Genomic DNA, 25,393 nt, shown 5'->3' with positions numbered 1-25,393 from the left:
CACATTGCACACACTTCAACTGTCAATGTAAATTTTACTTGAATAAATGAATCAGAAAGGCAGTTTGTTCCTAGAATCGTGGATTTTAAGGTAGGGATCACTTTTTACAAGTCTGCAGGACTTTTATGACTGATGAGGTGACCCCTTGTAAGGTGCTGTCTATGAGGGAAAACTTTAAAAAAAAATATAGTAACTTACAGACATCACAGAACATGGGTCATGTTAAGCCTCTATCTGCAAAACTGTAAAGCAACTGACCATTCTAAAATAACCATAACTTTAATAATAAGCAGTAGTCAGCTAAGTACATACATTTGCTTTGATCTTTGCTGACATTTTGTATTCTATATATTTTTTCCCCCTCTAGTGGTTATTAACCTATGACCTAACTTCAGTTGCTAGTCCTAACTAGAGCAGACCCATCGAATAGCAGTAGGAATAACAGCTTCATTTATATACCACTTTATACAGAACTAAGCAGTCTCTAAGCAGTTTACAACTGTAAGCTAATTGCTTCCAACAAACTGGGTACTCATTTTAGCGACCTCAGAAGGATGCAAGCCTGAGTCGAGCTTGAGCCCTGGCTAGTTAATCAACTCGCAACCTTCTGGTTTTGAGTGACTGGTTGCAGTACAGGCATTTAACCACTGTGCCACCAGGGCTCCTTGAATCAATGGGTAAGTCATCATTTACATGATTTAACATTGATTCAGTGGAGGCTGAAGAGTTGGCCCAGACCAGCGGTTAGTAAACACAAACAAAGAACAGCAAGCTTACACTGTAATAGTCCAAAAAGGAGGAGAACAACAATTATTGTATGTGGATGATTAGATAATTACAACAGAGACGTGTCTCATTTACCAAAACATATACATTTGTATTGACAATATTGTCTCTTCATAACACACATTAGAGCAACTGTATATGCATATGTAACACTGTACTGTATCCTTGTAATTGTCTCTAATGATCCAAGTCCATGTAATAAAGCTGCAGCAACCCAGTCCCATCAATCAAACTGAAAAAATCATCATTGGTGCTTGCAGCAATGAGGCATGAAAATATGGCATGTGGTCTTCACAGGTAGCAGAGTCCTTCATTGATTCTACCTTTTTAATGGTGAAAATTATTTTTGTCAGGACGGCTACCTCCGGAGTGCTTTGAGGCCGTTTTGACCCTTAGTTGGTCTTCATCAGCAAACTTGAATCATTCTATGCCAGACTAACATTGCCAGTTATGTCATGTTTCCACGTCTCCAAACAGTTTGGCTTGACTGATAAGAGGATTGCTCAGTCTTGCACCCGCGGGAAGGAAGGGAGAGGAGGAGGCGGCCCCGCTTCCATTCCCTTCCTCCACGTGGGTGCTTGCACTCGCAGGAAGGAAGGAAGAGGAGGAGGCAGCCCCGCCTCCATTCCCTTCCTCCTTGCGCGTGCCTTGCCAGCGCGGGCACTTGCAGGGAGAAGGGAAAGGAGGGAGCCCCACCCCCTTCCCCTTTTCCCCGCGCGATGCCTGCTCCAGCACCGGCACCCGCGGGCAGAAGGGGAGGCGGGAGGCGGGGGGATTCCCAACCTGGTGACCCCCAGGTTGGGAACCCCTGGCCTAGACATTGTTGTGCAGGAAATGAGTGAAAGGGAAGATCTGTGTGTGCTAAAATACTAGTTAAATTAGCAGTTTCACTCTTAAGAATTTAATTGTGAATATCTCACTTTCTATTTCAATATGACATTACAATGGACTGAACTAACTGTTCAAATGCATTTTATTAGTATTGTAAATGATGAGTTCAAATGAACAAGATGATCAAAAAATAGAGTTGTCTTCACCTTGGACAATCTGTGTTCACAGAACATTAGCATTCTATTTCTTAGATTTTTTGTGTAAAATTTCCAGCATTTATTGTTCAGGAAAATATTTTAATAATGTACTATATTGTCCATGTTTGTTTCTTTGTTTTAAATAGATATGCTTTTAATTGGCTTTTGTTATAGTAATGTTTCTATGTCTGTTTTAAATTTTGTAAGCTATTTTGAGTTTTAGAGCTGTGGAAAATGTGGAACATAAATAAATATGCAGAATAGTAAATAATATACTGTGTGTGTGTATACAAGTCTAGAAATGTTAGTCAAAAAATTGATCCCAAAAACCTAGGTCAACTTATTCACAGGTCAATGTAAATACTATAGTTTAACTCTTATTAAAAATGCAACCATCCCCTCGTGAAAGAAAAGGGTGCGATCTGTCCTGGAAGAACTGACCTCCCTCTACTCTCTCTTCCATCAAGCCTTTAGCATGAGCCAAAACAGTTATTCCTGCCATAATTTTATAGGATCTTTGGCATTGTTTTCCTTTGCCTCATCATTTAGATCAGTTTGGTCCTCTAGATTTTTGAGACTTCAACTCCCAGAATTCTTGAACAATGAGCATACTCCCTGGGACTTTTGGGGATTGAAGTCCAAAACATCTGGAGGCCCAAAGGTTGAGAACCACTGATTTAGATCCCTTGTTGCATGTCCCTAAGTTTTATTCTCAACTTATCCAAGGGTCATATCAAAATCTATAATTTTGCCTTCAAATCTTGCCCTTGATTTATACATGAGGTCAACTTATAGTTGAGTATATTTTGGTAATGTTATATTTCTTATTATATCTTAAATGGTGACTTGTTTTGCTGAGATTTGGGACTCTCACAATTGGCAACAAGAATCTGCCTATAATACAGAGTAACTCCCTTACTTCAAAATTACCTCTTCAGAACATTTTGTTTTGAACTTAAGTGAGAAGTTCAGCTGAGACAATTCAGTGAAAATCTATCAAGATTTTTTTTAAAAAACTCACATTAGCTCCTGAGATTATTCTTAGGATCATCGTAGGTTGGTGATGGCAACATTTCCAAAAGGGACGTCATGGCCCTGTACAGAGTGGCCTGAAAAGACGGCCTGGGGCACAGTCGGGGTGTCACATCCAGATGATGCACTCCACATGGCGCATGCTGTCATGGCGCTCCTCCAGCAGCAGCGAAGGAGCGCTGTATAGCCACGCTGCGGCGGCTATAGTGCCCTTTTGAGGGTGCAAAAAGGACCTGCTTTTTGCAGCTCCTTTCCACACCCTTGAAAGGCCATATCGGGGTCTCAGCATGCGGTTGCCATGGCCCTGATCTGGCGAGAAAAGAGCTGCCCCTTAGGAGTGGTCTGTAGAGCCCCTTTGCTACCACTGTAAAGCTGCTACCCCTGACCAGCCTTGGTTGCAAGTGTTTTGAGGCTCTAAATGGAAGAGCTGACTCTTTGAAAGAAGCCCAGAAACTATCAGTTTATATCTTTTAATACTAAACATAAGGGTGTGTTTGTGTGTGACAGCGAGAGAGATCTGTGCTAATTTAATTCTGGATAACTTTGCAATGTGGTCTTCAACAAATGAGACATTAATCTTCTATATACCTTGATTAGAACAGAATATCAATATTTGTCTGTGTATGCCTTTAAATTGGCCCTGACTAAAGGCAATACTATCATAGGGTCTTCTTGGCAACATTCATTCAGTGGAGGTTTGCCACTTCCTTCCTTTTAGGTTGAGTGATTGTGCTGTGGCATTGTTCACCCACTGGATTTCTGTGGTGGAGTGGGACTCAAACGCTGGTCTTGTCTAGTCCTAGTCCAACAGTGAAACCACTGCAACACACTGTTTAGTGCTTATAAAAGATTATGTGCCAAATGCATGCATGACTTCATCAGTCACATTTGGGCTGCTAGCCCTCACCCTATAGAGGCTGAACGTCCCTAATCCAGAAATTTGAAAACTTCCCAAACCCGAAACATTTGAATGCCTACATGACCCTTTAATTTTGAAACATTTTGGATTTGTATATTGGAATACAAGTAGCATACTACGTACTTACTGTATTTGCAAGGCTAGAGAGAGAGGTGAGAGATGAGAGGCTGGTGAGAGGTGTGGCTGGAGAGAGAGGCAAGGATTTGTGAAGTGGCAGGAGTCCAAGCGTAGTGCTTGGTGTGAATCCACAACTTCCTGCCATTTCACAGATCCTTGCATCTCTCTATAATTAACTCCATGATAATGGAGCGTTCTTACATATTGATAAAACATAATTCTCTTTCTTCCTAGATAGTATTCCCAGATAGTGTCAGTACAAGGCTGAATTGCTGCTGTAGCTGAGTGAAGCAAACATCTAGCACCGCCTATGGGATATAATGCTGCTACTACAGATTGCAGTGGCATGTTGTTTCTGCTGAAAGTGGCATCCCCTAGTGAGTGGAAAATAGGTAGTAGGAAATTCACAATGTAATGATGCCATGGTAAAGTTTACATAAGTACGTAATGAGAGCTATACTGGATTAGGCTAAAGGGCATATCTAGTGTAGCATTGTCTTCCCACTGTGGCCAACCAGATATCTCTGGGAAGTCAACAAGCATATTGTTGTTGATGTTGTTGTTGTTGTTTACTGCCCTCGAGTCGACCTTGACTCATGGAGACCCCAAGAGATTGGCTGGAAAAGCTAGCTTCCGGGTGGCTCAGGGGCGTGGTGTTTTGATGGCACACACCCCTTTGCACTTTCTTTCTTGATCTTTCTCGGTGATTGTTTCAAGTTCATTATGTTTTCCACTGGTAGTACTGTGTCATCCACACATCTTAGACTTTTGATGTTCCTTCCTCCTATCTTTATTCCTCCTTCTATGTTTGACCCTGTTCTTCACATGATGGCTTCTGTGTACCAGTTGAACAAGTAGAGCGATAAAATGCTTGACTCCTTTGCCAATTGAGAACCAGTCTGTTTTTCCTTGTTCTGTTCTAACAGTGGCCTCTTGTCCTGGGTATAGCTTTCTCATCAGAACTATCAAGTGTATTGGCACTCCTATGTCTTTGAGAGTCTTCCTTAGCTTTTCATGATCGATACAATCAAAGGCTTTGCTATAAACTATAAAACAAACATGACACGAGCGCAATGGCACCCAGAGCTAGATTATTAAGGCTCATCTGGTATAATTGCTCTACGCTAGGCTAGGGGCCCGGTGCTAAAAGGAATACACAGACACACACACTTGCTTCATCTTCTTTTGCAGCCAATTTTCTGAATCTCATGATATTTCTGTTGTCATCATCATTTTTATGTTAATTGAATACCTAAGTAAAATGCATGAGATGGTAGTCTCACTGAAGTTGCAGGGCTGGAAATGGCTTCACGTACAAGACTTGTGGGCTGCTTGTACTTCTCATTTTGATTACCATTTCTTCACTTAATTTCTATTCCACCACTGCTGGAACAGTTCACACCTGTGCACAAAGGGGCCCCTGTTTTTGGAACTATGCCCAGCCAATTTTATCTAGCCTTGATATCACCTGCCTGCTCATGTTTCCAGCTACTCATACTGAGAGGCGTACAGTCTGTAATACTGGAGGGAATATAGAGCAGTCATGACTACTACTACTACTAATAATAATAATAAGATTTATTTATATACCACCCAATCACTGGGAATCTGGGCAGTTTACAACAGAGGGAATAATAACCCTGCCCTCAGGCTTACAATCTAAAAGACACAACACAAAAGGAGAAGGGAATGGTGAGGAGGAGGGGATCAGGTTCAGCATTCTTCTCTCCCTCTGAGGCATGGATCAAGGCAGATGGACTGGAGGGAGGGCTCTTCTTCTTCCAGGCAGGCAGTTGGAGCTAGCCTGCCTCTCTCCCCCTCAAGATGGTGGATGAAGGGAGGGCTTGTCTACATAGTAGACATTGTTTAGTTGGTCATTCAGGGATAGGGTGGGATATACATATTTTAGTAAATAAAATAAATTGTCTGTCCTTTATTTGTCAAATTCCCTTTTAAGGCCATCCTGGTTGATGGTATTGCTATAACTTGTGATAGTGAATTGTGTTGGTTGGCTGTATGCTGTGCCCATCTCTGTTTATCTGTTGTGTGCTTCTCTGTCGCAAATCTCACGCTGCTCATCTGCACTGGATGACCCCAGATATTATTGTTATGAGAAAAGGAGAAAACCATCTCCATGCATTCTGTGGCTTCCATAATTTTAATACAGGTCCTCCATCTCTTCTGTTAGTTCTAGGCTAAATATCTCCTAATGTTTTAGCCTTTCCTCATAGGGGAGTTGCTATAAACCTCGGTTCATGTGTGATGCCCTTTTCTGCATGTTCAGGATCACTGAACATATCAGAAAGATGGAGAATTGGTGCAAGGGTGTATTTCACAGTACAGTGTGTCCTTGTTTTATGGGGGGGGATCCGTTCCGGACCCCCCACACACATAACAAAAAGCGCGTATGCTCAAGCTCCGTTACAAGTATACAATATTGACAGTTGAAGTGGAATCATAGTGCTATAATCATGTACAGTGCACCCGCGTCATACGTGGGTGCGTATGCGGAAAGCAGCATATAATTTTATTTTATTTATTTAGGTATTTATATCCCGCCCTTCAGCCCTAATGGCTCTCAGGGCGGCTTACAATTATTGTTTTTAATCAGACAGTTCCCTGCTCTCAGACTTACAATCTAAAAGATACGAAACAAAAGGAGAAGGGAATGGTGGAGGGAAAGGGGATGAGGTCCAGTGGTTCTTCTCTCCCTCTGAGGCCTGGACCAAGGCAGATGGATTGGAGGGAGGGCTCTTCCTTCTTCCAGGCTAGTCCTGATGGAGTTATGTATGACGCGGGCGCACTGTACATGATTATAGCACAGTGATTCCACTTCAACCGTCAATATTCCATTCTTGGGATTGGCAGTTCAAGTAAGAATATTTAAAATTCTCAGCCAGAGGGCCTTGCCAAACTGCAAAACCCAGAATTTTGTATGTGTTGCCATGGCATTTGAAGAAGAGACATAGTGCTATTATTGTGTAAGGGCCTAAAGAGTTACTATTTGTCACAGTGTCTCCCTGCCTAAATACCCTAATGATACAAAATTCTGTCTGATAGTAATAGCAGCTTCATTTACATACCGCTTCATACCCTAAGCAGTCTCTAAGCGGTTTACAACTGTAAGCTAATTGCCCCCAACAAGTTGGGTACAGTACTTATTTTAGCAACATCAGAAGGATGCAAGCTTGAGTCAAGCCTGCACCCTGGCTGGTATTTTCACCATCTCATGGTTTTTGAGTGCGTGGCTGCAGTACAGGCATTTGACCACTTCGTCACCAGGGCTCTGCATAGAAGTGAAGCATAATCCATTCTAGTTAGTACTTGGATGAGAGACTGCCAATGAGTACCAGGTGCTGCAGGCTATATTTCTGAGGAAGAAACTGGCAAAACCACATCTGAGTATTCCTTGCTTAAGAAAACCCTGTGAAATTTATGGGGTTGCTATAAGTCAGCAGATGAATTGAAGGTGTGCACACACAAATATAGCATGTAGTTGTAGGGAAAAGAACTCATGTTCCTACTATCTAGTCAGGGATGGTATTCTATTTCATAGACTGGACAAACATACAGTGTATATGTATATAAATATATAATTTTCTGCTGTTGTTTTCATAAGAAATGAGTGGTAAAGTTTGTTTGCTAAACATCTCCCTTTTAAAAAATAAAATAAATTCAAAGTGCCTTTTTGTCAATCCTGAAGAGAACTGTGCTATTTTTGAGCAGGATCCATTTCAACACGACATTAGCCTGGCAACTGGGCTGTAAATATTTTATATTGAGTGCCATTCTGCTCTCCTCACCACACAGAGTAGTATGATCAAAGCATAGAAAGGGAGCTTTCAACCAGAGAGTGGTCACCTTTGCCTGTTTTGAGGGAAGCTCCAGACAAGATGCCAGAATATCTTACCCAACACAGGCAAACAGCAAATATCTTTCAGAAACAAAATAAAAAACCAAGAGCTAGCTGTTCAGATTTGACCTTGTTTCGAATCTCTCTGCTTTCAAACTGTGGTTGGAAAGAACCAGATGTTGATAATTAAAATGGGATAGAGCCCTATAGCCCTGTGATTTGGTGAAGCTAAAGTGTCTTGTGCTTTTGTAATGAGTACCAGGAAAACCTTTCCAAATGAAAACATTAATTATAATCAAAAGTCCCACTAATGCTCTTCCATTTCATATGGAGCTTCATTACATATAGATTTAGCTATCTGTTTTGACTGTGTGTCTGTTCCTTGGTATGTATGGAGCTGGCCCTGTTCATAGAAAAGAGTGAGAAAGATTCCTGTGAAGAGAGGAACTTTATGTGTACAGTGTCTTATGTTTTCTCTCACAAGAGATATCTTAGCTGGTGGCAACCTATGATCTGCAAAATATTCTTCAGGCTATTTGTGAAAAGTGATTCTGCAGTTCAAGCCACTCTGTACTTTCCTTGGGATTTTCATATGTGACAAATGTTTTGAAGAGAGGGCTTATTCCAGTTTCATGAGGCTATCATGAGGTGTATATATTTGCTCAAATTAGTCATGAATACAAATCCCTGTTGCTCTTATGCACAGATTTTTAGGACACCTAGGATTCTGTTGAATCACTTGCATGTCTTTATACTGCAATGTTTTCCATCTGTATTGTTTCAGGAACCATTTTGCTTGTTTGGGAGGGGGGGTTGAAATCAGAAATTCTTTTTGCAGAAAACTGCCTATTATGGGTTGGTGCTGCTAAGTGGTTGCCACAGATAGGAATTATACTAGATAAATATAATTGTTAAGCTGTTGCTTGTGCTTTTTATCTTTGAAGAAGAAAGGTCTAAATCCTCTGTTAGTGCTACCTAGGATTAACTCATTGAAATAAAATAAATTGGCTTAAATTAGTTGTGGCTAACAAGTTCTGTTCGTTTCATTGGATCTCCTCTAAGTTGGACTTGTATGGGATGTAGTCAAAATAAACAAACAACCTGCTGTATGTGGAATCTACTTTAATTTTAAAGAGATCGGGGGAAAATAGAGTTGAATGTTCAGTCCTTTGATGTTTTTCCCCCTCCTGCTTCTTTCCTTTAAATAAAGAACTAAAATCTAAATCTATCTAAATAAATAAATGATTTTAAAATCATGTTTTTTTCTGAAAATATAAAGGGTTAATGAATGACATCAATTTTCCTTATTTGATTTAGAAGCACTATCACGTTCAGAGGCAGGAAGTAGCAGTCTTTCTCTGCTCCCCCCCCCCCCTCCGCATTTAATTGCTGGTGTGAGGGTGAAGGCCAAGCAAGAAGGCCAGGAAATTAGGCAGTTTTCAAGCTGCCAGACAAGCAACTGTTATTATGGTAATTAATTGACTAATTCAACATACAAACAAGGGCTCTTTAAACCAAGAAGGGAGCATGCTATGTGACCCAGATCAGCTTTCACTCAGTGCCAGAATTCAGACATTCTGCAACTGAGAGGGTTTGCTCCTGAACCTGATAGCATAGTAGTGGAATAGAAAGTAGTAAAGCTTCCTTATTAACATCTCCTCTCTTCCACCCTCTATTTTTCTCCTTAGAAAAGAGTTGCCTATTGAAATGTCTGCATGCTTGCTTGGCATTTTTTTAAAAAAATAGTTCTAGTTTGGATTTGTTTGTATCCAGACTTTTTCACAGTTCTGGTTTTTAGTAATGGAAATTAAATATTGGTAGCATATGTTTTGATGTTACAATATGCCAGGGTTCCTTTAAGTTCTGGGATATTGTAAACAAGGCAGCAAGCTGGTACAGTGGGCCCTTGTTACATACTAGGGTTTGGTTCCAGGAACTCCTGTGGATAACAAAATCTGTGGACGTTCAAGTCCCATTACATGCAATGGCACAGCAAAATGGTGTCCTTTATATAAAATGACAAAATCAAGGTTTGCTGTTTGGAATTTCTACCTTTAAAAAAAAAAATTCAAACCGTGGATGCTTGAAATCCATGGATTAAGGAGGTTTGACTGTAGCTGAAGAAACCACAGAAGGGTTTACTTATTGTGCCATCTGAACAGGAACTCTGGCTTCTTTCTGTCCTATGGTATGCCAGAGGAATATCCTACAGTTTGTTGATCCCTTAGTTGCTTCTTTCCTTTACCTAAAGATATAGAATATTTCATGCTCTGTGTCAGCCTTCATTTCTTAGGAGTGATGCTTCTGCTTCTTTTTCTAAGTCAGTACCGTATCTGCTGCTGCAATGGTTGTAGCGGCAAATTGTGTGTCCAGGCTATGTCTGTCACACAGTCTGTTAGTACAGCAGTAAGAATGGCTGCTGTTAAGTCCCTTGCCACAGTGTTGTGGCCATTTTTGGAACATGGCCAAAACATTAACAGGACAACAGCTTGGAGTTAGGCCAGGCACTAATCAGCAACACTTGGGCCTATTACAGACTGCCAAAATAAAGCTGCTTCGGGTCTCTTTGGAGGCATGCTATTTAAATTATGCATGCACCCTAAGAATCCAGAAGCTGCACCAAAGCTGCCCTCCAGTGCTTAGGAATGGAGTGTGGCTTTGGCGCGACCTCCGGACTCTTAGGACCCATGCATCATTTAAACAGCATACCTCCAAAGAGACCCGAAGCAGCTTTATTTTGGCAGTCTGTAACAGGCCCTGGTTTCTTGACTTGAGTGAGGTCAAAGATAAAGATACACTAGTATATAGTTGTGTATGTAAAGAACCTTCTGTGCCTTGAATGCACACACACAAACCCAAGGCGGCGAGGGGGGGGGGGCGGTCCACACTGAGAGACTTCTATGACATGTACAGTACAGTGCTGGGGTTTTGTTTCAGGTTCCATGGATACCAAAGTCTGTGGATACTCATCCCATTAAACACATTGGCACAATACAATTGGTGGCCCTTATATAAAATGGCAAAGAAAACTTTAGGGTATTTTAAATTATATTTTTGGGAATATTTTCAAGCCGTGGTTTTTTGAATCCAGGGATAAATAATCCATGGGTATGGAGGGCCAACTATGTATAATTTTCAGAATAAGCATACTAACATATTTATTATTATGTTTTAAACATGCTAAATGTTTTTAACTGTTTTCAAATCATGTGAGTTTTTAAAAACAACATTGTTACTTAATTCTTCTGTAAATTAATATTTTAGCTTAATATTTTAAAATTGTCATAAACTGTATTGAATTCTATCTTGTGGAATAGGTGGGATATAAATTCAACCAACCAATCAATCAAACAAACATTTCTTGTAATTATTCCCTCTTCCTTCTTGGAGAGTGGGCAATAGCTCAATGGTAGAACACATACTTTGGAAGCAAAAGGTTCTGGTTCAACTCTTACTGATTTCTTCTGCCTGAGATCCCAGAGATCTTCTTCCAGGTTGAGGGTCTAGTACTGTGTTTGGTGGACCATCAGTCTGCGCTGCTAAAAGATTTAGCTTCAGAGTTGTGGGACAGGACAAAGAAAAGCTGACGCTGTAAAAGCTGTGAGTCCCTTCTCTCTGCTGGGCTTATGATATTCCAGTTACTGTCCTAAGCTTCAAAGACCCCAAACCTTTGATTGCTGTGGACACAGTATAACTCTGTAAAACTGTTGCGGGCATCACATAAAATGGCTGCTACATGGTTTAGTCAGTCACAAAATGACTTACTTCTCAGGCTGTCTAGATGACTCTGATCATCCCATCATCCCTCTACAGTCCTTTTTTAAAAAATGTTATTGTTTACAAAAGGTAAAACACAATTACATCACCATTCTGCTTTAAAAACACAAGTTAAAATACAGATTTACAAAACTGAGGTCTCATTCAAAACTCCAAACCCAAATCTCCTGTGGTGGAACATGAGCATGAGAATTGGAGTTAATATATTCTACAGTCCTTTTTCACTTATACAGCAGACATAAAATAAATTAATTGCATGAAGAACAGGTGGAATTGTACCCAGAAAGGAAGTGTCTTCTGTTGTAGCCATTTTATACATGGTGCATGACTGTCCATGGGCAAGTCACATTCTCTGTCTCAGAGGAAGGGATTGGCAAACCTACTCCGAACAAACTTTGCCAAGAAAACCCTATAATAGGTTTGTCTTAGGGTTTCAGTAAGTCAGAAACGACTTGAAGACACACAATAGCAGTATGTGGCTGAGAGGTTGGAACAGGCTGCAATCATTAGTGTGAAAGGGATGGAACAGACTTACTCTTGTGGACTGTAGCTTGCCTGGGGGATTCTGGAAGTTGTAATCCAGAATCCCCCAGGCAATAATTTTCCTATGCTCAGATGAAATAACATGGAGAGGGGGAGGAAAAAAGGACGTAAAAGGGGGAGAAGATTAGGTGGTGGGTAAGGGAAAGATGTCATCCTTAAAGAATGCAGGTAGGAATTGTTCAGGCTGAGAGCTGCCATGTACAGGGTCCAGTGTAGCTCAGTAACCCCCCTCTCCTGCAATTTTTCAGCCAAAGGGCTTTCAGCTGAATAAACAGTGAATGCTGAATGTTGGCAAAACAGTGCCATTCTGGGATGAAGGGTGCTAAATTGAGAGCTGGTGTGGGTGGGTACATCTGAGTACCCCCCCCCCATGTGACTAGGTATGACACACCATCACTTCCAGATTTCCAAAATGGCAGTGGCAATAGATAGCTATGGCTTTGCAGAGCTACACAGGAGCCTAAAATGCTGCAGCACATCCCTCTGGGCCCTGGAATATTTCCAGTCTCGTTTTGAAGTCTTCCAGCCTGCTGTACAGCTGAGCAGCAGCTGGTTTGGGGCAGGGCATAGAAAGCCTGTTACCCAATCGTTAATTCATTAAATGTAATTCTTTAAAAGAAAATCAGGAAGAGGGAGCAGAAACATGTTGTGCAATCCTGCACATGTTTACTCAGAAGTAAGTCCTGTGTTCAACAGGAAGTGTTACAAAGACTTACGACTGCAGTCTTCAGAATACATCACTTTGCCTGGTTTCATGCCCAGTGCTTAAATCCTGCCCACTGAAGCTTGTGTTTCTGTCTCTCTTATATTGATGGGGCTTCTAAAAAGTGGGTGAGGAGGATTATATAGCCAGTGATGAGTACTTTAAATGTGAAAGCTCTGATTCTTGGGATGCTGAAGCCAGTGTCTAGGATCAAGTTGCATATTTACATGACACTGTAAGAGAGATACTGTACATAGTCCTGCCAACTCTAGACTTTATTCTGATACTGAAATGAAGAGCAAGTGCACAGTCTCATCCCTGTACCCCCACCCAACCAGAAGCACTTCATACATACATCCCTCTTCTTTCTGTGGTCCTCCTGGGCCCCATCCCTCCCCAAGAAAGCCTGGTGTCAGTGTTACTGTTTTTGTTTTTTTACTATGAAGAGTAGAACACTTGTAAAGGTTATACTGTACCAGTTCTTTCACTGGCCCAAAGGATAGTTTAGTCCTTGAATACAATCCTTAGCACAATAATCAAACCCAAGACCTTATTCTCCCGATGGAAATCAGATAGCACCTGGATTTTTTGCTTTAAAATGGGTATCTATTAAGTGATCTCAATGCTTGTCAGTCACTTGTCTATACACTGGCTGTAAGTACTGTTCTTACCAGTTCCTGCTCAGCAGTTAAGCACCTCAGGCCCCATTCTCACTAGCCCATTTGCTATGGATAGAACTGGGCATATCTGGTTGCCCTCATACCGAATCTCCCCAGGTAGACGTTCTGACTACCCTTTACCTTGATCAATGCAATTTGCCCCTCTGAAGTTCACATTTGCAGTACCGCTTTAAAGTGGAGCCTTCTTTGTTGTCAATCAAATTCACTTCCGCTTTCGTCAAAGGTAACATATCCTATAACCATTGGCCAATTGAATGGGTGCTTTCCCCCTCCTTTAAAAAAAACTGGTTGCAGAGTTCACATATTCTGTTAACTTTTCAAATTTAAAAATCTCCAGGGGTGTGTGTGTGTGTGTGTTGTGTATTTGGGTCTTTACAGATTATGGCAACCCTAAAACGACCCCATCCTGGGGTTTTCTTGGCAAGATTGGTTCCGAGGAGATTTGCCATTTCCCTGAGGCTGAGAGAGTGTGACTCCCCCAAAGTCATGGGGTTCCACAGCCTTCCTTCTGAATGCCAGCCTCTAGCTTCCCCTTTACTTCCAGCCCAGCCTTTCCTCCTCTTTGGAGCCTCTTCCCTTCCCTTCAAGCCCAATGCCACCTCCAAAGCCCTTGCCTCCCCCCCAGATGCCAGCCTCTTCCCTTCCCTTCGCTTCCAGCCCAATGCCACCTCTGAATCCCTTGCCCCCCCTCCTGGATGCCAGCCTGTTCTTTTCCCTTCCAGCCCAAAACATGCACATAATCTGTCACAATAATAACAATAATACCTCACCTCAGAATGCCATCTCTGCATCTTCTTTCCGATTGCCACCCCAGAATGCCATCTCTCCTTACATACACATATGCAGCAAAAGCACTCACACATTGTAGCAAAAGCATTCACTTGTATCAATTTGCCAAATTTAAAAAGGAACACAAAGCATTCGCATAGTCTGTCACACACACACACACACACACACACACACTAGAAAAAAATGCTGCTTGCAAAGCGACCATGCAAGAGGGGAGGCATGTTCTGCCTACTGCTCTCCCTCTGACCAAATCCCTCTCCTGAACTTGACCCGATCATGACCGGGGCCAAGTTCACATTTGCTGGCAGCAGAAAAGAAATGGGTTTTCCTAAAAGAAACAGGAAATAATCCACTTTTGGAAAAACTGCTCTAAGGGGAATTTGCCCTGGATCAGGTGTTGCAAGACCCTAATTCTGATGTGTTTAAACCGGTGCCAATGGGAACTTCCCACTTTTAATCCAGTTTACAATTCGGTACAAAAGGTAGTCTGAATGGCCCCTCAATGAGGTGCCAACAACTTTAAAACGTGTCCAAAAGAAAAGCAGGGGGGAAGGGTGGCATGTATAAGACTGGGTTTGGTGCTGCACTCAGATGTCTCTGGGAACTGAATGCTTGTCGTGTGTCTGTACTTTGGCCACCCTTGATGGTGAGCTGGAGTTATGCTGCTGTTCCATAAATATGTGTTAGCAATAACTAAAGTAGGCATGGAATGTGCAGCTGGGTTTCTGTTACAAGTGTTCTTGGCAGAAACTTGGCTGGAAAGTTGCAGAGGTACAGGAAATGCTGTACAAATATATTTCCCCAAATAATCAGACTTCTAGGTAAGTCAGGTTGTTAATGACAGATAACACACTTCATCCTTGCAGCAAAACAACAATGAGAGACTTGCCAAATTAGTGTACTGTTTTGTTTTTAGGTTTTTTTTAGTTGATTATTTTTAAAGCAATTTTCTTTTCGTTCTGCTTTTTCCAGGAGACTGCATAACAATGAACTGACAGCCATTCCTTCCCTGGGAGCAGCTTCTGGCTACATAACTTCCCTATACCTGTAAGTCTCAGTTTCAGCATTCTTCCCAATTTTTATTTTTATTTTCAAGAATCTGTGTGGTTTCTATGTATGTTACATATCGTGGCTTTGGTGCAGTCAACTGATATATTCAGTCCCTCTAGAAAAGTTTGAATTTTCTGGAAAGGATCTGAAGCGAGAGAATTGACATTTTTCATTGATGAGACAAATTAAATTGAAGAACTATTACAGTAGACCCTTGTTATACGCTGGGATTTGATTCCAAGATCCACCGTGTATAACAAAATCCACGGATGCTCAAGTCCCATTAAATATAATGACATAGCAAAATGGTGTCCCTTATAAAAAATGGAAAATCAAGGTTTGATATTTGAAATTTATACTTTTTTTGAACATTTTCAAACCGTGGATGCTTGAATCCGTGTATAAAAAATCTGCTTATAAGAAGGGCCAATTGTACTTTCAAGTCAGTTCCTTAGAAACTGGCTCAGAGATTTTTCAGGATTGAAATACATCTGGCCCTCCAGATTTGCTGGTTTCTTTTTTGCCAACTTGATGATTTGTGTATTTGATTACTATGTTTTCTCTAGGAATCTCTAGGTCCTCCACAGTCATTCGATGTTCAGCAGTTGTGCTGGAGGACCTAGAGGTTAATAGAAAAGTGTTCTCTCAACTAAAAAAAAAAATACAATATTAACAGTTTTTCCTTTTGCTGAAAGCGGGGAACTCACTGTATACTAGCTTTTTAGTCAGTAATATAGTGATTACGTCAGTTAAATTTGGTTTCTGGTTTCAAGAAGGAAATACAGGGGAAGTTGCTAGACAAAAAATGGCAGAGGTGTAAGAGTTCAGATGGAATACAAAATATACAAGATGAGTGTCTGAGATGGTATTTGGCCTCACTTTCCTTGGTAAAGGAAACAGGATTATTTGGTATCTTCTGGGTTTGCAAAGCAATATAAATTAATAATAAATAAAACTTTTATTTATATACAGTACCGCCTTTCCTCCAGATCAAAGCAGTTTACATATCAAATTATAACGTATTACAATAAAATACAATATATCAAAATTTCATACAGATTAAAAACCCTTAAAAGCAATGTGTCAACAGTCACACTATCAGTTTTGGTTAGGCACACTGGTCTTATCGGGGTGTAGTATCTCTATATAGAGTTGGGAGGATATGCTGACTGAAAAAGATGGGTTTTCAGTGCCTTTATAAAGGCTTCCAATGTAGGGTTGAGTCTCATCCCTTCTGGGAGTGCATTCCAATAAGTTGGAGCTATTGCCGTGTAGGCTCTCTGGTGAGTTGTTGACAGTTTCACTCTGGGGTATTCAAGTAAATATTTCCCTGTTGTTCTGAGAGTGCGGGGCAGATCCCTCAGAATTACTATTTGTTGCAGTTGCACAGTGGGAGAATTATCTGGTCAGCTGCTGCCAAAATCATGATGCTGGGTGTGATCCCCAGGGGATTAGAATTTTGTTGGCAAGATTCTCCTTCTTATAGGTAAAAGAGACAATGTTTCAGGTCACCCCAGTCACCAAATAGTTATTTTAAATATCAAGAACACTAATGGGAGCAATGTCTGGGGAGGGCAGGGAAAGGTAACCATTTCTGCGGCCCCAGTCCAGTGCTTTGCTGGCACTAAAATGAATGAATTAGCACTAGCAAAAAGGTGTGGGTTTTCAAGGTTTCTTTGGCTCAGTGTGTTTAAGTGCTGTGCCAAAGAAATGGCATGATGCCGCCCGCCGTCTGGGTGGAGTTGGGCCAGCATCGAGGTGGAGTTGGGCCAGGCGGCTGCCATGTCCCCACTCTTCCCCGATGCCGGTGTTTATCGCCGGTCTGTTTAGCCCTTTAGTTTAGCCGTCTGGCATGCAGCCTTCCTTTCTTTCTACTAACCTACATCTTTTCCAGCATTAATGTCTTTTCCAATGAGTCATGCCTTCTCATGATGTGGGCAAAGTACAACAGCCTCAGTTTAATCATCTTGGCTTCCAGGGAGATTTCAAACTTGATCAATTCAAGGACCCATTTCTTTGTCTTTTTGTCTGCCCACAATATTCTCAGCACTCTTCTCCAGCACCACATTTCAAATGCGCTGATATTCTTCTACCCCACCATATATCAAGAGATCTCAGGGCAGCTTACAATAGCATTTAAACAGACTAAAACAGTAAGATAGTTGAAATAAGCTTGAAACGTATGGGTATTAAACAGTATAATGAGTTAAAAACCAATTTAAATTTTTAAAAAGTTTTTAAAACTATAAATTACTGTCTGTGGATTGGATTAATGAGACCCAATGAGGCAGAGCTTTCCACAGTTGGGGTACCACAGCTGAGAAGACCCTCTCTCATGTCCTGACAGTGTGCTGACCTCACTGATGGGACACAGTGGAGGCCTCCCTAGCGGATCTTAATCTTTGGATGCTCCGTTAAGTATTATGGTCCCAAGCTGTTTAGGGCTTTAAATGTCATAACAAGCACATTTGAATTGAGACCAGAAACATATTGGAAGCCAATGCAGTTCTTTTAACACTGGCATTACATACTGTCTATATGATATTTCAGTCAGCAGTTAAACCATTGCATTTTGCATTTGCTGCAGCTTCTGAGTCTTCTTCAAGGGCAACCCCATGTTGAGCACATTCCAATAGTCAGGTCTGGGGGGTTACCAGTGTATAGACTATTGTGGCTAGATTATCTCTGTTCAAACTACAAACATGTTCAAATAAGTACATCCCCAAACTATAGATCCCTGGATTCTGTAGGACAGGGCCATGCCAGTTAAAGTGGTATAAATCTGCCATAACTTTATATTATAGATACAGTTAGTGTCTGCAGACAGGCCAACCTCATTAATAAGTAGTGTGTGGTCCTTTCCATGCCAGTAAAGTAAGCAAATGCCCTTTTCTTTTCTGTTTTACTTTCTTGGTTTATGTTACTTTGTAGCTTGCCCTTTTTGTAAAATGTCCAGTCTGATATAATTGCTCCCACATTTTATCCTCGCACCAGCTCTGTGAGTAGGAATGAACAAGAAGGAGTGATTGGCCCATAGTCATCCAGTGAGTTTCATGGCTGTGGAACACAAAGAGCTGCCCTTTGCCCTGTTGGGCTATTGGTCCACCTAGCTCAGTACTGCCTATGTTGCTTGTATGCCGTGATGTACCGTTTGTTTGGGCACATTTCCCAGCCTGACCTAAAGATACTAGTGGTTGAACCTGGGATCTTCTATATGCTAATAAAGTGCTCGGTCCCTAAGCTGTGATGCTTCCATATGGGGGGACTTGAACTTGGATTTCTCTTGTTCTTGTCCAACATACTGTATTTTTTTTTACTTGATAGGGAGATATTTAATTATTTATATTTGATTATTTACTTCCTGTATATGCTACCTTTCTCCCAAGGTGAGCCCCAAGATTGCTTCCAGAGATAACAAATTAAAGGTGCTCCAGAACTGATATTTCACCTTTTCCCTCACATGGATCCAAGCTAGTTTACAGCATAGATTTAAAAACAAAGTACAACTAAAAACCTAATTATAGATTTTTTAAAAAAACAAACAAACAATTAAAGGAGCTGTCCTATTAAAACATAATTTTAAACAATTTAAAACAAATATGAAAGCATTTAAAAGAATATAATAAGAATAAAAGGACAGCTTGAGCCTCTCCTCCTTCAGGGGGCTGAGTCAGAAGAAGCTGTCAAGAATGATGAATATGCTGTAGGATACCACAAAGATATATCATTGTTCATGTGAAGAACTGGAAGAAGACCCCCATTTTGAAATTCTTGACTGTCTCTATAGACAAATGTAATAGAACAGCTATGGCAATGGTTCTCAAACTTTGGTTCTCCAGGTGTTCTGGACTTCATCTCCCAGAGATCCCAGCCAGTTTGACCAATAGTCAGAAATTCTGGTAGCTGAAATCTAAAATATCTGGAGGACCAATATTTAGGAACTACCAACCTATGGAATGGAGGAGAGATATAGGACTGGAGCGTGGCTTTGGTGCGGCTTCTGGACTCTTAGGACACATGTATCATTTAAACAGCATACCTCCAAAGTGACTCGAAGCAGCTTTATTTTGGCCTGTCTGAATCAGGCCATAGTTGCCCTTTTCAAAAATGAGAAACTGTTGTGTGAAAAATGGTTAACTTATGAGGATATAACCAAAATTGTTAACAATCAAAGAATGTTTAAAACAGAAGAAGAATTGCATGTAGAAGGATATAATTGTAACTGGTTTTTGTATAGAAGAATAAAACAAAGATTTAGTCAAGATATGAAACTATTGAAATTGAAAAAGGAGAAACAGAATTTGAGAAAATTATAAGACAAGAAGTAAGTCGAAAAATTTCAAAAATCTACCAGCTATTACTAAAACAAGAACTGGAACAAGAAACGATTAAAAGTTGCATGATTAAATAGGCACAAGATTTAGGTCAAAATATTCAGCTTACTCAATGGGAAAAGAGTTGGAAAAAAGAATGAAATAGTCTAAGAATTATGAGGTACAAGAAAACCTGATAAAAATGCAATTTAGATGGCACTTAACTCCAGACATGATAGCCAGGATATCTCATAACCGTAAAAATAATTGTTGGAAATGCAATACTGAAGTTGGTATATGGATGCATTGCTGGTGGAAATGCAAGAGAGCGAACCAGTATTGGACAGAAATACATCAAGTGATACAAAAAAATCCTTAAAATAAACATAAATAAAGATCCAAAAATGTTTCTACTTAATATGATTGAAGATAAAGATCTAGAAAAAAGATATGGAAAATTAATATTTTATATGATTTGTGCAGTGAGACTTTTATTAGCTACAATGTGGAAACAAGAACAAGTACCAGATTTGGACTCATGGGTTTTAAAAGTCTATGATTGCATGGAAATGGACAGATTGGCTTGCTACATAAATAAAAGATCAATAAAGAAATTCGAACAGGATTAGAAACCATGGATAAATTATTTGAGTGAAGAAAAAGGGACACATGCCAGTATTATTTTCAAGAACTCCTTAAACTAAATCTAAATCCACTTAAAGATGTAAAAAAAATGGAATTGGAAAAAAAATCGATAGGGTTATATTAAGATGGAAAAGGAGGCAAAAAGGGTTTATATTTACCAGTAATATACTTGTGAAGTACATTTAAATGTGAATTTGGGAAAAGAAAGTAACATTAATCTGATGTGTAGTATACAAAATAGATAAAGACAAAAGGAAGTAATATTGATGTAAATATGTACAAATAAGAAACATGTAGTATTATGTATTTTAGTATGTAGAAAAAATTAATAAAATATTTTTAAAAAGACTAGGCATAGTTAAATAGTATCTTATAATGGCAATATACTGGTTCATTCTGTGTGTGGCAGGGGAATCATTGCTGCCTTCTGTAATCACTTTGAAGAGAGAAGCAGCTGGTGGCATTTCAGATGGAGGTGCTCAAGCAGGCAAAGAACATACTGAAATATGCCATGGATGGTACAGCATGATCCGTGTCAGCTGGGTTTGCTTGAAGGACATGGCTTCATTTTTTATTAAGTTTTTCCTGTGGAACCACAGTAACACTGTAGATTTGTAATTCAGCAAGGACTGGTTGTTCATTTCTGGAGGTTAATACTACTTCAGAAGTTTTAAAAGCAGACCCTAAATGGCTCTGCATGTTTCTCTGCCCATGACATTTTGGAGTAAGTCCTATTACAGACAGCTAGACCCTTGTGCCGTATACACTAGTACACTCACTTGAGATGTCTTTTTACATGGAAGGTGAGAGTCTGCCCAGCTTTAAGCTCAGACGTACACCTTGCCCCCCCCCCCTTGGAAGTTGGAGTATATAATGCATTGAACAGCTTGGTATAAAAATGTCCTTGAAGAGTATACCATGCAAGTCAAGTTTTTGCACTGCTCTGCCATACCACCACAAGAAATTTTAATTGAAGAAAGCACTTTAATGGCATAAGAAATTGGCCTCAGGTACAGCAAGAGAGCTATGGAAAAGGCTACCACTGATGGAAAGGAATTGAACTGTTTATTTAATTTATTTCAAGAAACATATAGAATATTTATAGAATACATATAGAATTTAGAAATCTTAACAATTTTTATCAGGAAGAGCAGATCGATTGGTCTCTGTGACATTTTCTTTTTCCATTTGGAAGAAAGACACTCATTATCAACTTTGGCCCTGAAGAATGCATATTTTTACAGCAGTGTTGCTGCTGCCACCACCACCTTTTTTTAAAAAAAAATGTTCTTGCCATTCATAGTGCATTCTCAAGCTCTTACAGATCAAAGTGCTTTTGTTTAGACTGCTAAAGGCACTTTCTGTGTGCCTTTAGCAGTCTAATAAAGTGTATGAGCCTTCTGTAACAATGCAGTTATTCTCATGCATGGATGGAGGAACTGCTGTTCAGCCCCTCAAATATTGTGTTGGAGTGGTTATCAACATAGAAATATGTCTATAGAGCCTGAAGGCAGGTTCACATAGTAGGGCAAGGTGTAGATTGTCCATACAACATGATGTGGAACAGATTGCTGTGTTTGTGTATGTTCCCTATTCTTGTGATCAGTTGCAGAAGCCTGTACATGTAAACAAAATAAAATCACTCAAGTATTGTTGACGAGATCAGGCCTCATTCGTTTTCATATTCTGATGTGGTGATTCTCTTACTATGCTTAACTGTTGCTTTATCAGTTGTGGGTTTGTACATTTGTTTGTTTACTGTGCTAAGGTATTTTTTCTGAAATGAAATCAATAGAGAGGTGAAAGCAAACACTATTATTAAAAGAGAAAAGCTAATAAGATAATTGCATCAAGGTGCAGTTGTCTATGTTGTGACCTAACTCTCTGCCCTCACATTATTAGCTCCTGCTCTCAACTTTAGTCCTGGTAAACACTTTCCATGCTGGGACATCTTGTCTTATTGTTTCCTGCAGGCTGTGCAATCTGGGCAGTTTTGAAGTGACCTTGATATATTTGTTTTATTCTCCCCCCCCCCCTCCCCCCGTACACGGAGTACATAAGTGAGCAAGACAAATTGGCTGCATTCCTATTTTTCCATTAAGATTGTGCTAAAATATGGAAAGCTGCAAGCTCTGTCATTCAGGTCAGAAATTGGCAGCTGTGACCACTTCTCTTTTTCCTGTCCAACCCCCCTCTTCCTGGTTCGTATTTCAAAGAAAACAAAGACAAATCTGAAGGATCTGTCATTTTTTAAAAGTGTTTTTCATCATTCCTCATTAATGCCACCATCAAAGGGTCAGCTCTAGTATTCAGTCTTGCCTGTAGTACAGTTGTGATGGAATTGAGGTAATCAGTCATTCAGCTTGTGCTCACATCTGCCTTTCCTACAAATGGCTAAGGAAGGAGGTAATCAACATACAATTCTGTCACTGTGATTGTGTGGGTGCTTGATGACCTGAACTTCCCATACAAGGTCCATTTCTAAGCATGGTAGGCAGGCAACTAGAGAGGCACTTAGGTTCTCCTGTTCAAGATATTCAGTTTTTGTTCAGTTTAAAGCGAAAGTGAATCATGAATCTACTGTTTCCTCTACAGTTGCAGTGTTTTTACTGTCTACACAAAGGGGAGCGGCATCTTTGATGGATTGCTGAATACAAGAACAACTCAAAAGGAATACTGTACTAAAAGAGATGGGAGTTCAGGATGGATAGGAGTTTCTCAAAAGGGGATACTGAATTCACAATTTCAAACTGTTCCAATGAGGAGGAAAAATGGGAAGTGTCTCAAGAAACCAGGATGGTTGACTAAAGAACTTTCAACTGAGTTAACTTTTCAATGGGAGATGTATAAGAAATGGAAAAAGCAGGAAATCAACAAAGAGGAATTCAAGCAGATAGCACATGTAAGGGTAAAGTCAGACAAGCTAAAGCGCAGAATGAGTTCGGGCTTGTTACAGAGATTAAGAACAATAAAAAGGGCTTTTGAGTGGTATGTCCGTAGCAAAAGGGGGGAAAAAGGAAATGGTAGAACCACTGCATGGAGAAGATAGAGAAATGCTAACAGGGGGCAGAGAAAGGCAGAACTTCTCAACACCTTCTTTGCCCGAATCCCCACCTACTGTGCTTCTGATGGTGGTGGGACAAAAAGAGGGGCCTCTCCTGAGGATCTCAGAGCCCAGGCCGGTTCATACATGGAGATATGGTCTGACAAATAGCTTGGACCTGAGCCAGTGACTTGTATGAAAAAATAGGGAGCATGCTTATCAAATTTGCAGGTGACACAAAATTGAGAGGAATAGCTAATACCCTAGAGGACAGGATCAAGATTCAAAATTACCTTAATAGATTAGAAAGCTAGACCAAAGTTAACAAAATGAATTTCAACACGAAGAAATGTAAGGTACTGCATTTAGGGTGGAAAAATGAAATGCCATAGATATAGGATGGGTGACACCTGGCTGTACAAGACTACATGTGAAAGGGATTTAGTAATCTTAATAGACCACAAGTTGAACATGAATCAACAGTGTGATGCGGCAGCTAAAAAGGCCAGTGCAATTCTTGACTGCATCATTAGACGTACAGTGTCTAGATCAGTGATGGCGAACCTATTGGCACACATGCCAGAGGTGGCACTCACAGCCCTCTCTGTGGGCACATGTGTCGTCACCCCAGCACAGAGTTTGCCAGAGTTTGTTACTAGAAAGCCAGAGGGACATGGCACTTAGCAATAAATAAGTGGGTTTTGGGTTGCAGTTTGGGCACTAGGCCTCTAAAAGGTTCACCATCACTGGTCTAGATCAAGGGAAGTAATAGTGCCACTCTATTCTGCCTTGGTCATGCCTCACCTGGAAAATTGTGTCCAGTTCTGGGTCCCACGTTGAGAAGCTGGAGTGTGTTCAGAGGAGGGCGACTAAAATGGTGAAGGGTCTGTAAACCATGCCCTATGAGGAACGACTTAGGGAGCTGGGGATGTTTAGCCTGGAGAAGAGAAGGTTAAGAGGTGATATGATAGCCTGGATTAAGTATTTGAAGGGATTTCATATTGAAGAGGGAGCAAGCTTGTTTTTGCTGCTCCAGAGAATAGGACCCAAAACAATGGATGCAAGCTCCAGGAAAAGAGATTCCACCTCAACATTAGGAGGAACTTCCTGACAGTAAGGGCTGTTTGACAGTGGAACACACTTCCTTGAAGTGTAGTGGAGTCTCCTTCCTTGGCATTCTTTAAACAGGCTGGATGGCCATCTGTCGGGAATGCTTTGATTGTGTATTCCTGCATAGCAGTGAATTGGACTGGATGGACCTTGTGGTCTCTTCTAATTCTATGATTCTGTGATGAGAAGTTTATGTCTGGTGTTCAAGTGTATGGGGGGGGGTTCTCCCCCCCCCCCCAAAGCATTGCTAAAGTAAGGTCTCATACCTGCTTTGGAAGAGAATTGCTATTTGCAAAATCTTCGAGATAAAGTTGTGATCTTCTCATTTAAAAATATTTTTTTTGTTTTGTATGGCAGTGGTGCTGGCAAGATTGGGAAGTTTCCAGGAGGGCATAAAGAAGTGAGCAAGGGAACATTAGATGTGGCCTGTGGGTTGTGCTTTGGCCAGCTCTGGTTTACATTGTGGTTTGAGTTTGCTGTTCTTGTACTCATCAGTGAGGATTGATGTTCCGGCTGTGCAAGGGGCAATTTGTATACAAGCCTGTGCCTGCTTAGGGAGCCATTTTTGACATCCTTTCAGATGCTTAGCCCTCATGGTTGCTACTTATTAATATTGTGGACGTTTCCCAAGTGGAGTTACAAAATACAAACAAATTAAAATTCCTGTAACAAATTAGCTTATTTCTCATCCAGCTACATTCTGCTGCCTCAAGTAAGAGCAAACAGAATTTCTAGGCCAAACCCAACAGTAGATTCTACTAGATTAGAATCACTGAAATGAATGGACTTTTTTAGGACCAATTGCATCCAGTTGATTTCTCTGAGTCTCTTCTTGCTGGGACTCACTGGATTTAGCTTTTGGGACTACTGTAGTCACTCATTAGGTGAGGTTTCTCTATCAAATCCTGTAATTCATCTTGTATATAGCATTACTTTATTTTCAAATTGTTGCTAAAGTACAGGTGCAGTCATAGACACCATATGCAAGAGATTGTTGGTGCCATG

The 25,393-nt window shown here is 40.5% G+C and overlaps 1 protein-coding gene across 2 annotated transcripts in view; it reads left to right on the top strand.

Moving 5' to 3' along the window:
- The window catches only part of LRIG1 (leucine rich repeats and immunoglobulin like domains 1), a 158,855-nt gene that overhangs the window by 58,420 nt on the left and 75,042 nt on the right, over nucleotides 1-25,393 (top strand). For both annotated transcript variants that reach the window (XM_042451930.1, XM_042451929.1), the window contains exon 3: nucleotides 15,200-15,274. In XM_042451930.1, the coding sequence (XP_042307864.1) occupies nucleotides 15,200-15,274 (75 nt within the window). The remainder of the gene's footprint in view (nucleotides 1-15,199; nucleotides 15,275-25,393) is intronic.

Source organism: Sceloporus undulatus, chromosome 2 (assembly GCF_019175285.1).
Source record: "Sceloporus undulatus isolate JIND9_A2432 ecotype Alabama chromosome 2, SceUnd_v1.1, whole genome shotgun sequence".
NCBI classification, from domain to species: domain Eukaryota; kingdom Metazoa; phylum Chordata; class Lepidosauria; order Squamata; family Phrynosomatidae; genus Sceloporus; species Sceloporus undulatus.
The sequence above is the reverse complement of the archived record's forward strand: the minus strand, read 5'-3'. Positions and strand labels throughout refer to the sequence as shown.